The sequence below is a fragment of the Orbicella franksi genome, chromosome 15, assembly GCF_964199315.1.
Source record: "Orbicella franksi chromosome 15, jaOrbFran1.1, whole genome shotgun sequence".
Classification (NCBI taxonomy): Eukaryota; Metazoa; Cnidaria; class Anthozoa; order Scleractinia; family Merulinidae; genus Orbicella; species Orbicella franksi.
In genome coordinates this window covers 15,578,524-15,591,852 of record NC_138159.1, presented here as the reverse complement: position 1 = coordinate 15,591,852, position 13,329 = coordinate 15,578,524, and the positions used below count along the sequence as shown (strand labels likewise).

General features: G+C 39.9%; 1 protein-coding gene across 1 annotated transcript in view; it reads left to right on the top strand.

The window, feature by feature from the left end:
• The window catches only part of LOC145469390 (uncharacterized), a 21,423-nt gene extending 18,831 nt beyond the window's left edge, over positions 1-2,592 (top strand). Inside the window, exon 17 of the mRNA XM_081453094.1 lies at positions 9-2,592. Coding sequence (XP_081309220.1) covers positions 9-20 — 12 coding nt within the window. The 3' untranslated portion in view covers positions 21-2,592. The remainder of the gene's footprint in view (positions 1-8) is intronic.
• The last annotated feature ends 10,737 nt before the right edge of the window (positions 2,593-13,329 follow it).

Genomic DNA, 13,329 nt, shown 5'->3' with positions numbered 1-13,329 from the left:
TTCTTTAGGAAAGGACGTGAATTTAATGAAACACGCCTTGTCGGCAATGACAAAATGGAAGTACGGCTCCAAGACGTGCGTGGAGAAACGGGGTAAATGCAGATCATGTGACCAGCTCGAATGTTCTCGGGGAAGGAAGGAACTTGGTAAAGAAAGGAAATGTTTGTTAACAAGATGCAGGGTATATGTGAATTCATGTGGCGGACAGTGTTTTTATCTTTGAAAGAGCATATCTAATCATTGCTACAAGCACTTTGTATAAAATTATTTAAAGGATAAGGGCTGTTTGGTCGTTGTTTTTTTCGCCTGCTGGAGATCTCTGGACCTCGCTAGAAATAGCAATTGAACCGCCATCTCGCGTGTTGCAAAGTCGCAAGAAAGAAGCTTGAAGATGGCGCTTTTCCAGTGCCTTAATTTTTCAAGTTCGTCTTTCTTAGTCCGTTTCAATTCTTTAGTGTTTTTACACCTCAGTAAACTAGAATTTTGTGATTCCTTCGAAATGAAGGCAATTTTTAATATTAATAGTAATAGAAACCACTTTATATATCGTAACTTAACTGCTTCAAGTGCATGACAGGATCTCTATAAATATCCTCAGTGACCTAAACGTAACTTCTCATTACCTGTTAGTAACAAATTTAAGCAGCCAGGTTATGAGAATTGACGATCTGATCATCTCAGAGAAAAATGTCTTCCCTGGAAAATCAAATTCTCTTAAGGCAGATGATAAGTAAGGTATGAGAACAGTAAAGAGATTTTAGTTGATGATCATGGAATAACATGGAGTTGACCATCCAGAGGTGGTGTTGTTTTGGACTTCCGGCAGTCTGCGTTTTACTGTTAACACTTTTCTGAGTTTTTAAGTAAGGACAGTTTTCACTGGCTGGTTTCATAATTGAGACATACTTTACGTTACACCAAACGTGAAACATTTTTAAAATCAGTTAATGTAAACATAAGCTGACTATGACTTCTTGAACAATGTTTTGAATCTCGACGTGATTTAAAGATTATTTCCAGTCCGTACTGTGCAGTCTCGGCACCCTAATGTTTATATACATTATAAATCTCACTCGATGGAACCGCGTGAATTGATGTTATTCGTTTCAAACCACATACCTTATCTTTGAGGCCTTTCAAATTCTTTTTCCAACAGCTTCATTGATTTTTACAGCTGCGAAGTTGTTTCATCACGTGATACGAGAAAGAACGAAACATAAAGCTTCGCGTCCATGATGGCGATTGACAGAAAACTTTGTATTTACTTGATGTAATTAGTCGTGAAATGTTCACATTTCGTGATGTCTTACATGAAACAAAACAAAAAACGCAAACAAACTCTCGAGAGTGGGCAGTACGGACTGAAATCATCTTAATATGTAGCAGGAAGTAACTAACGATTGAAATGTGGAATTTATACTATAAAAGCTGTCAACATCTATTTTATAAAATATACTTGGCATTTTCGACCGCTATTTTCCTCTTGATAGTGAATTGGAGGTTTCGAGATGTCTTAATTTCCTTTGGCTAATAATCAACTCAATTGCCAAATGTATATTATTAAAATCTTGTTTTATCAGTGACATAATCAGTTCTTACTAATGTTTTGTCAACTGGTCAAGCGTATTTTAACCCTGTTTTGAAATTTAAGTTTTCCTTCTCTGTTTTAAGCCAGGTGTTTTAAACGTAGTTTAAAGGTAAACATGTTTAGTTAGTGTTAATGAGTCATAAATTGGTGTATGTTATCCCTTGATGTTGAAGAACACGAGAAGCGATGACCAAACGAGAACAAGATTTTGCGTGTTCTTTGCACTTCCCGTGCCGTTTGTTGAGCGAATGGAACGAAAAATGCAAGGAAAATACCGTTACAGCAGGAATAGTAGTGGTTTACCGGAGGCTATTCAAAAGTCCAGAGCGGTCGAGCTCACGACGCGCGGGCTTTTCCCGCTTTTCTCGAATTTGTTAGATTCCTGTGAGATTTTCCACTGCCAAGCCAAAAATTGAGACATTCGCGAGAAACTTAATTTTTTCTCCGTCGAATACGCTTAGAGAATTCATGCAACATTTGTCATCCACCAACGTTATGGCCTTTTATTTTGGTTTCCTCTGTTTATTTTGTGCCATTTTCTTACAACCATTTTCCACATTTCGCAAAAATGTTATTTCTTTATTGGGTTTGGCCACGCACAACTGCCAGTTTTCCAGCGCTTGCTACCTGTTTTGTAGTTTTGCGCGCCTTCTCACCGCTGGTTGTATACTTTCCCGCGCTTGCGGCCGATTGTTTATTTTCGCGCGTGTTCCGCGCTAACCGCTGGGTTTACGTTTTTTCCGCTCTTTAGTACCTATTCTATGTTTCGTACTCTGATTACTTTGCGCTAAAAGCGCTAACAAACCTTATTTTCAAACCTCTTTACTTCATCTGAAGTTTTCTTTTACTTTCCATTTGCTTTTACACATATAATTTTAGAACGACATATACAATGCAGGTGTATAACAGGGTTCGGTTTTCATTTTCTCTCTGTAAGCTTATGTTATGGTGTTTTATTAAGCAGTCTTAGTATTTTATAATGGCAATAAAAAGTAAATTCGAAACTAGAACTTGTGCAAGTGTATTTCCTGATTAATTAGCAAGGAAAGCGGTTTTACTATCACGAATTATACTTCTAGCTAACAATTATTCTACCCGCGCTTCTTGGATAAGAGATGGTAGATAGTCAACGAGGGGCAAAGCGCCAAGTATCCAACTAGCGCGAGCGGAATAATAATTTTATGAAAAATGCCCCGAAATATAGCAAACTAAACTAAAAGTTATAAAATAAAAACGCCCCAAAAAGTCACGCGTACGCTTACCATATTTGTAGAGCATGGTATAATGGCTTATAACCCATGATGGCTAAGCCGATGAAAACTCTCGAATTGCATTATCCAATGATCCAGTTTTTAATAATAGATGTTAGCTTGTCAACATACTCCCTAGCAGGGTATAGAGGGGTAAAAAATCGTCGTACCGAGTGCGATCTCAGTGCGTTGGATCATGCATTCCCTGTGCGTTCGAGTATCCTGTGGCTTTCCTCGGTTACCGATACGCGATGCGTTATGTCATGTTTTTGATGCATTCCGTTCTGCGTTTCCCTTGGTTTCGCTCTGGCTTTTTTCGTGTTTTTTTAGCTTTCTGTTTCATTTTCTTGTCAATACTCTTAAAAGTTATAGTGTTCGAATAAGCGTGCATTGGTGATAGTTTTGATTAGAAAATAGCCCCCTAAAATACGCTCGTTAATTGGTTTAGAATCGTCTTTCTATTTCACAACTAGGTTATGAGCTCGAGATTTCTATCGCCTGATACTTGATACTATCACGCATAGAAATCGAGAGCGAATAATCTAATTGTTTTAGCATAAATCTACAAGTCGTTCAAAACTTTATTTAAATCCTCTCTACAGACTCTTCGAAAATGCAAAGAAGTAGCTGTTAGTTTGTTAACGAGCGCACAACGCTAGGCTACTCACTATCTACAACAGAATAGATAGTGAGTAGCGTAGCCAATCAGAGAACGGCATTGGTGATAGAACACTAATAGATTTATACTAAAACTCGATAGAAACACGGTACATATTGGCTATTTTTTAAATAAAGCTCAAAGCTTTAAATGCTGTTATTTTTGATAGCCCAAAAAATTGATTATCAACGGTGTAATACATTTGTACCTTTATTACATGTAAAGTTTGATAAACTTGTAACAACACAACAGTCTCTACTGAAGCCTTCGTGTCGCGCACATCCATTTTCCAATTAACTTGTACATACACACGAAAACCACTGAGCTGCCTAAAGTAAAGTATAAAATAATAACAAAAGATAATAAAATCTCATTCAAACAATTAAAACGTGAACATTGTCACGCAGCCTTTCTCCCGATAAACTGGTACTTACTAAAATTATTACAAATTTACAAAGCGTTATTTAACGGCCAGAGACCTGGGTACGAGATAAATCGTTACTCTCTAGACCAGTTTTTCCCCAGACCCCCTCGTTTTTAATTTGTTTCTTCGATCGCCCAACCAAAAGAAAACAACCTCTGTGAATGGGTGTGAACACTGCAATTGTCCGCTGAAAACAATTCATTGGTAATAAGAGATTGAAATTGAGATAGAAGATTCGCTGTTCAGCTGAGATCTGAGAGCGAATTACAGACTTCCACGAGCCCCTGAAAACTTCATTTGTGGGTTGTTCTTTTTGGATTTTGGGCAGGAACTGAACTAGACCATGCTGCTCTGCATTCCATGGCTGCTTTTCACAGTTTTATCACCTTTCAATAAACAGCTCACTGGCTTGTGTTCCTCTCCTGCGCTGCTACGTATCCCACGCGAGTCCTCCTCGCGAGTGATCGTGAAACTTGATAAACAAAGTGCGTGCCTTTGACATGGGGGCTTCTGGACACGCGCGTTGATCAGTTGATATTTTCTTCTGTGGAACCGGGAGATTTTCTGGGTGAACTTTGAGGCAAAGGACAGCTTTAGCGCTTTAGACCATTCCTTATTATCGTCTTATTAGGAGCGGAGGTGCTTGCCTGAAATGTTCTTTTGATTTCGAGCCTTCCTGGCGTGATATAGCTGGCAAATGGTTGGAAGTTTCACGGCACAGAGCCAGATGACTTCTAGAAGGGATCACGGAATGGGACGTCAAGGCATTTGTATCCGTAGTTGAAGTTTTTTCACCTTGTATCTCGAGTAATGAAGAAGCTTGAAGAGACTCTGCCTGGCAACGTGACGCCTGTATAGGAGCGACGAAGGCTTTGTGGTGCATCAGCGTACGACCCTGCTGACGTAAGCGCGGTTGAACCCATTTGATCACGTGATTGACATTGGTATTGAGGCTGGCAGATTTTGGGCAAAGATGGCGCTGACTGTTGTCTTGAATGAGATGATTCTCCTAGCTTTTCTTCTAAGGTTTTTGTCGCTTTCTGTTCGTCTTTCGGTTTGGAAATCTTCCGTTCTTGTCCCTTGCTCGTTCGTTTTGTTTTTAACCCTCCTGGACATCCCAGGCGAATCTTCCTCGTGGGTGTTCGTGGAACGTGCAACGTTTCTGAGTAAAGATCATCAGTAGCTGTGCTTTATCTTGGTCATCCTTGGGCTGTGAGACTCGTGAGTTAACTGGCCGCTGTTGCGCGCAGCGAAAACGTGCGATTTCCTGGGTGATTTCAAGTGAGATTTTTGAAACACAGGACAACTTGAACGGTTTGGCTGATGGATTTTTGGCAGCAACGAGACAGTTGCCTTTCTGTTTCTCTCCTCAAACGTTCCTTCATGCTTCTCTCGTGTACTTGTCTTTGTTTGGCTGTCTGTTAGTGTAGGTAGTTTTAGCTTAGGTACCTCCCCGACGCTGGCAGAGCCCTCGCGCGTTTTCCCCGTGGATGGACCTGAGACCCCCGGGTTCTTGGGATTCCATATATGGCTACCTTTGGTAACAGCGCTCCTTGGGCTTTTGGACGCGCGTGTTGAATGATTGGTCTTGCGTGTTGTTTGCACGGGGGATTTTCTCGGTGAATTTGAAGACATAGGACAGCTCATGTCCTCGTTTCTCTCGCGCGATTCAACTGACAATGCACGGAATGCCTGGCGTTTCAGTTTTCGTCGGAGAGCGAGATGACTCGAGGACGGTATCAAGAAATGGGACGATACAGTGTTTTCACGCGTTGCTGCACTTTCCGAATCGCTTTGTTCCTTGACTTCTGAAACGAAATCTCTTCTTGGAGCAGGAGGGCCTTTGCCGCTATTTCCTTCTTTAGATGTCAGCTTTTCTGTTGGTTGGTTGAAATTGGAGCGAATTCTATCTTTTGAATGCGCGTATAAACTGTTGCCGTGAGATATTTTACTTGTTTCACTGTCTTGACTAGATTTGATCGCCATTTCTTTTCCATTGATGCTCTCCAATTTAAACAGAAACTTGTTACGTAATTCGCTGCCAATTTCAAAACTGACCTTTTCTTGTTGTTGCTGGACCTGCTGGTCTTTTTTCCTTTGGTGATCATCGGTAACTGCGAGTTCTTGCGAAGACGGAGAAATCGAAGAATGAACTTCCAAGTAGTCATCGCTTTCGGAAGACAGCCGTAATATATCGAGATGGCAGGAGGGACTGAACGGCGGACTGTCGCTGAAGTAACCCCTTAAATCAGATGAGATGGAATAAGATAAGATGGAAACTGTGTTATGCCAGTATCCATTTTGTAACTATTAATGCTCCGAGTGAACAAGAACTGTGATTTTGCGATTTTTCGTCGCTAAATTTATAGCATCATTTATTTACATTTGCGAAAACACGGGCGGAAAATTGTCAATTTTGATGTAAAAATAACCATTTGCAAACGTCTTTATTGGACAAATGCCACGCCTTAAAAATACCGGCGATCTTTGAAAGAGAAAGAAAAAAACAACTTCCATTTTAGTAAAGAGGAAACAGAAATTAGTTATCATTCTAACCATACTTTACAAACTCAATTAACTTTCGTAGCCCAATCTCTCTTAGTTTTTGATTGCTCTTTTAGTGTTGGCATGCTTGTTTTTGTAAGTAAAACTAATTTATGTGCGCAAATTTGCGCACGCGCTTTTCAATTGACGTAATCAGTGTTGTTAGTTTTGTTCTTGGTAGCTCGATTGGACGTAGAGATCGCTTTTCCAAGTCTTCTCTTATTTTGATTGTGACGGTTGTCTCGATGGCGATGACGACCTCGATACATTTCATTTTTGCAAGACATCCCAGAAACTACAATTAAGTTCGTGCGTTGTCATGACAAATACAAATGTTAGCTATTAATTTGGCAAATGTTCTCCTGAAAACACGCACCGAACGTGTTGAGAAACAATGTTGTTTTTCGCTGTGAGTTGCATGATCGTAAGGCGTTGCCCGTTCTTTCTCAGGGTTTCCCAATGACGTAAGAAATTGCAAAAACACGAATATATCAAACATTGATCTATTGTGCTACTTTATTCTAAATCGTAGCTGATAAACTAAATGAGCTGTCTCATGTACTTCGATCTCTCTTAAATTTTTTTTGCTTGCTCGTTCTGGAACGAACCTGAAATTTGCGCGCAAATTTGCGAAAAAAACATGTTGTTTTGAATCGCACCCAGAAGCCTTCCCATTGTCCCTTGCGCTGCGCGTTGTCACCAGTCGCTCATAAGTCGCGCTCGGTAGCATGAAAAGGGCAATACGGTTGAGGACCCACTGGGAAGGTAGCCTGCGAACGCAGACGTATTTCCGGCTGTCGCTTGTCTCCGCCGAAAATAACGTCTGCGAACCCGAGCCAGGAAACGATTTCTGTGACGTAGGGATTTTAGGCCAATCACAGTTTAGCTCAAGTAGCCCCAGAACTACTGCGCGAGGTATTCGCTGCGGGGAGCACTCGAGTTTCATTCTATCATGGAATCTGATTGGCCAAGGAGAAACAAAAGTCATTACGTCACAGAAATCGTTTCCTGGCTCGGGTTCGCAGACGTTATTTTCGGCGGAGACAAGCGATAGCCGGAAATACGTCTGCGTTCGCAGGCTACTGGGGAGGACACCCTTTCAAAAACCTCTCTTTTTCGATTGCAATAAAATATCATGAGTAACAGAAGGAGAAATTTAATCGATAGTCCTTGTTTTAGTGAGGTAGAGGCCAAGCGTTTTGAGCCAAAACGAATCCAAAAACCCCATCAACGTCAACGAGTTTGACGGAAAAAAAAAATTAGGTCGTTTGTCCTTGTTTGGGTTGCCAATTGTTTCTATAACAAGCCGTAGCAGGTAGAAGGCTGTTACGATCACTCCGTTCCCAAAGAATGATTTACATCATTATGGCATTCTTTCCGTTTCACTCAGGGTGTTTTTTTTTTTCCCGATCACCCGCGTGTACGATCACTCGCGCGAGAAAGCTTGATGATACCCAACGCGGAATGACGAGTAGAATGACCGAGTGAGCTTGGGGTCGAAAGATAGAAAATATGGCGGACGAGGGCTTTTGTTAGGACCTTTGCATGAAAAAATGTAAACTTCTCGTTGAGAAATAACCGTGCAGCAAACTGCTTGAGGGCTGATGCCTTTGATACAGTGGAAAGAAATTTAGCAGGTAAGACTGATTCACATAAAACAGGACGTAACATGTCGATAATTTCGATAGTCGATAAAAATCGATCATCGTCGATCGTTGTCGATACTAATCAATCGAAAAATATCGGAAATCGATAAAAGTCGATCACACAATTTATTGTGATTATCGACTTTGTTCGATTATGATTGATTTTGATCGATTTTGATCGATTTGATCGATTTCAATCGACAAGTATCGGAAAAACAAAAAACGATGTATGGCGGGAGGAAAGAGTACAGTTGCCGAGGACAGATTAATAAAGCAGCATTGGCTATGCCAAGACTTCATTTTACCGCTTTTGTACTGTAATTGAAAGCTCGTATAAACCTCAATAACCGCAGAGAAACTACCCTTTTCTTCCAGCAAAAGTATTTTATTAAGTAAATCATTTCATATCGAATCTCTGAAATACTTTCTTTTGTATGTGTTTTATAGCAGCTGTTATCACTGTAAGCAATGATTTATGCATATGTGATGTTAAGCCTAATTAAACTCCTACGCTTATCAATCTAACAAAGCAAAACTTCAATTGATTAAAATTTAATTTCCCAGTATGCTGTTTGGCTCCTATTGTCACCCTAACGATTAAAAGCTGTTATAACTGAACGTGATGTAATGTACACAGCTGTTTACAAATTCAACTACGTCTGGAATCCGTTTTCCTCTGAAAACATGTGAGGAATTTTCTCACCAAGAACTGACATAAAATTAACCTGGGCGATCAGCCACAGAGATACCAGTGCCATCCAAACGTGAAGTAACTGAACCAAAATAGCCATGATGCATGCTTGATTTAACGCAGCGTTAAAATTTCTATGATAAAATAAACAATTTGTTGTAGAAAGATGACTTCCAGGTATGCTCCGAATGCATCTAAGAGAAAAAGTATATGGAAGAAGAGATATAGAAGGCGTTCCTTTCGGTCATCGAAATAATAAAGACACAATGCGTTTTTCCTGAAATGAGACCAGTCTTCAAACGGAGTTCCAGTATTCCAGAACTTAAAAGAGAAAAAGGCGTGACCTCTCATGTTGTGGTCATGTGATACATCATGTAAAGTTGCTTGAGCACAACGAACTTTTTCTATCAGATCAGCTTTTTTTTCGTTCGACCTATAGGTTATGTTCACGTCATCAAGGACTTCTTTCAATAAACGAACAGTCATATCTTCCGGCGGCCCCATTTTTTTCCTTTCAGCTTCTTGCTTTTTAAGTATCTCTTCCTTTTGAAGTCGTTCCTCCTCTGCTTTTTGTAGCTGCGGCAACAACGCCTCAAGAGCTTCTGCATTTACTTCTAAAGGGCAATCCCTTCTTTCCAAAGGACCATTAAATGTCACTAAGTGTGTATTGCACTCGCTCCACATTATTTCAGTAGTTTCCGTCAATAGCCACTTTCCGTTGCGCTTTTTGGTGTGCGAGAGAACTTTGAAACACGCCGAAACTTTGTCTCTTACATTGTTTTCTTTCTTCCATTCGAATACTGGCACTGCAGACTTCGTAGATGTCTGACACAGCAAGCGTAAGACCTCGCCGCACTTTATACCGATCCCTGGTACCCAGAAAGCTGAAATGTCACTTAAATAAAGTCCATTTGTAGTCTTTTTCGGACTGACAATTGCTTCAACTTTCTCATAAAAATCACTTCTTGCCACGGCCATCCACCTGGCCATTCTTTAAGTGGAGGGGTTGTACACTTTACCTTGTTGCAATGATAGGAAATTTGCGATGTGGTAGAATTTCCCCTCATACTCCACGTAGTTCGGGGGAAGAGGCTGCTCTGTTGATGATGTTCCGGCGTTGTATGTGGATCTTCTAGCTGCTTTTATAGTCGCTGACCCCTCTATTAATTCTTCATATTCGATCTGCATACATATGTCGGATACTAATGCGGTTACGCGATCGGTAAACATGTCTAGGCCACTGATGTTATCGTGCGGTTTGCACACAAAGGCATATCTTTGCCTTTCCATATCAGATAAGAATTTTAGTCCAAGACATGACTCGTGGAACCACCTCCCACATTCAGGAAAGTCACAACCAATCCAGTGTGTTGTTGATGGTGGTTTAAAAGTAGGTTTAATGGCAGCCATCGATTGTAGATTATCTGGGATTATAGATTATTAAATCAGCTTATGTTTAAGCGCTGATGTGTGCTGCCGATTTTGATTAACCCGGATTTAACCACATTTAATAAACAGTACTGCTGAGTACCTGTGACTGACGTCGTTTTGTGTCTGAACAAGGCTAGATCTGGCGAGATTAACTGTTCACGGTTTATACACGGGTTCATATTTTCTGATACTGAGCAATCGTAATTCGCTGTACTTTTACTGTCATACGTAGGTTGCGGACTGGTACAACAATCACAGGCGCAAGGAGAAGCAAGGGGCATACAAACCCGGCGAATTTAGCCAACCTAGCGGATAGGGAGGAGAGTCGTAGCAGCTTGTATTTGTCAAATGTTGAACTGAGTAAAAACACTGATGAAAATAAAATGTCAATTTACTTTACTTTACTTTTTAATTACCTTGCTGACCTCGATTTTTTCCCGCATCTAGTCTAAACTTTGGCCCGTTCTGTCCCCACGAAGAAACACGACTTCGAGTTCCCAGGATCTCTCATCTCTCCCGCCTAGAGAGACCCTTGGAACTAGGTTGGTTCGAGTTATGTTGCAGATCGCGATTTAGTTCAGCTGAAACTGTTAGTCGATCATTTCTCGAGGTAATTTAAACATTCTATTCTGTAATGAATAACAGACCACTTGGTTGTTCAGGGTTTTATTTAAGTTTATTGCCATACAGATTTACTTTACAGCTGTTTACACTTCCATAAAAAAGTCATTGGAGCTATTATTCGTTTGGTTACTTGAATTTCGTAGCTGAGTGAAACATTTGTTTGCATTTTTGTCGATAAAATCGATAATCAGTTGAAAATCTTGTGATTATCGACTTTTATCGACAAATTTAATTTGTCGATTGACAATTATCGACAACTATCGAGTACTATCGACTTATCGACTACGTTTTCGATGATCGACTTTGATCGACATGTTACGTCCTGCATAAAACGTATCAGATCAGAGTAGGAAAGGCTAAACAGAACTGGGCAACATAAGCCTGGATGCATGTAGCACCGAAATGCAAAATTTAAAACTTGTCTGATCTGCTGAGGCGTAAAATCAACTTACTGAAAGGATAACTGATATTATTATACACTGAACTCACTATCTCTTTTCTGATTGGCCGAAAGTGTACTGTTAATTTTCGAAATCAGTGCCTGTGACGTCATGTAGCTGGAGATTATACAATAGTCATGTCAATGACACACAAGGTCATGGGTAATCATGTCATGTGTGACTGCAGAGCGTGATTTCTAAGGGTAATCTTGTCAAGTTCGTGCGCTTTGTGTTGCTTGCCGTCAGTGAAGAAGCAAAAACGTGACTTCCATTTTTTTTCATTCAATGGATAATAAAACAATAATTAGATTCAGTTTTTGTGATATCCAGAATAATCAAGGTCTCGGTAAGGGTTATCAGCTGAAGCCGAAGGCTGAGGCTGATAATCCCTACCTTGACCTTGATTATTCAGGATATCACAAAAACCTCATCCAATAATAATATTGTTTAAGGTCTGACCTGCAGGCCATGGATCTGGGGTGGGGGGGGGGGGGTTTACTCCCAGACAAATTAGGTGGGGATGTGCAGCCCGCTTCCCGAAACCCGTACCCTATTTAAGGTCAAAATCTGCTATTTTTCCTACTTTATCTACCATATTTACGACCTGCAAGAAATAATTTAATTAATAAATTAATAATTTAATAAATAATTAAATTATTTAATATGAGTAACCTTATTTAAGACCTGGCTCTTAAATCAATACCCTGTTTCAACCCTGTCTTCCAGTTAGTTCCCTGGATTAGACCGATATTAAAGGCATTGAGAAAGGGGTTGTTGTGTGGTCTTATCGATAACGATGAAAGAGTAGCTTTTTCTAAAAACATACCCAATAATTTCGAGACTATAGTGCAAAAACCATACCCTATTTGATCCCGTAAAGACCAAAATACCCTATTTATGATTAAAACAGCTATAAAACCGTACCCTTTGGGGCCACACATACCTATATAGCCCATATAAGGGAGTTCTCCCCCTCCCCCAGGGAGTTCAGATCAGGTGGAGAGTAGATCACAGTAGACAGAGGGAAGAAGAGATGAAAACTTTACCAGTTTAAAACGAGATAGACTGAACAGTAGATGAAATGGCAATACAGTTCAGGATACCCAGTGAGAATGTAGCACTAGGCACAAGCTAAGCACTTATTAATTGTATAATAATTTTATTAGTAATAATAAATTCATAGAACATTGAATAATGCATAACCATGCATAAGCTTTACTGCCATCCTATGCCATCAAAGTGTACATGCATGCTTATGTGTAAATGTATAAGGATATTATTGAAAACTGTGTAAAGATATTATTAAAAACTGTATACCAGTAAGTTAACGTGAGCATTAAGCTTTTACATGGTGTACCAAGAGTCTTTGGTTATGACCTGTATCTAATCTGATCCACCACCTAAAAGGAAATACATACTTAAGACAACTTCAAAAACATAGCCATGTTACCTCCCTTTAGAAATATGATTTCATGGTAGTTAAATGGAATTTAGCAGAGTTAACGACAGCACTGTTTAGTCTTGGCTTACCTTTGTTGTCAGCGGCATTTAGTGGTTTGCTTTTAGAGAGCATTTTCTTGAGCACTGGGACTCTTCTCATGGGTTCTTTCCTCCCCTCCACCTCTCATTCCACTGTTCTATCAGAGTGATTGGTTGGTCCTGTTTTTCCCTTCCTTTACTGTCTAGAGGTTTTAAACAAGCTGTTGCAGGGTAACAAAAAACCCAGGTCCGATTGCCTGGAGCAAGTAAATTTTGTTCCAAGTGAAAATGGAAGTTTGGTGGTCCATTGGGCAAGTGAAATTAGCCTCAGTAGTCTTGTTAGTGATAATTCCCCATCAAAAAAATATTCAAAACTTAAGACTGAAAGATGAGCAAAAAAATGAGTAATTTAAAATCCAAGCATACCTGTAACACAGATGCCAAGTAACTACTGGTACTGTAATACCAGTAGTTACCATGTATCTGACACAACATTTGTGTCAAGTGCTGTTCAATATGTTTTACTTAGTTTAGCACCAGTAAGCTTATTTTGT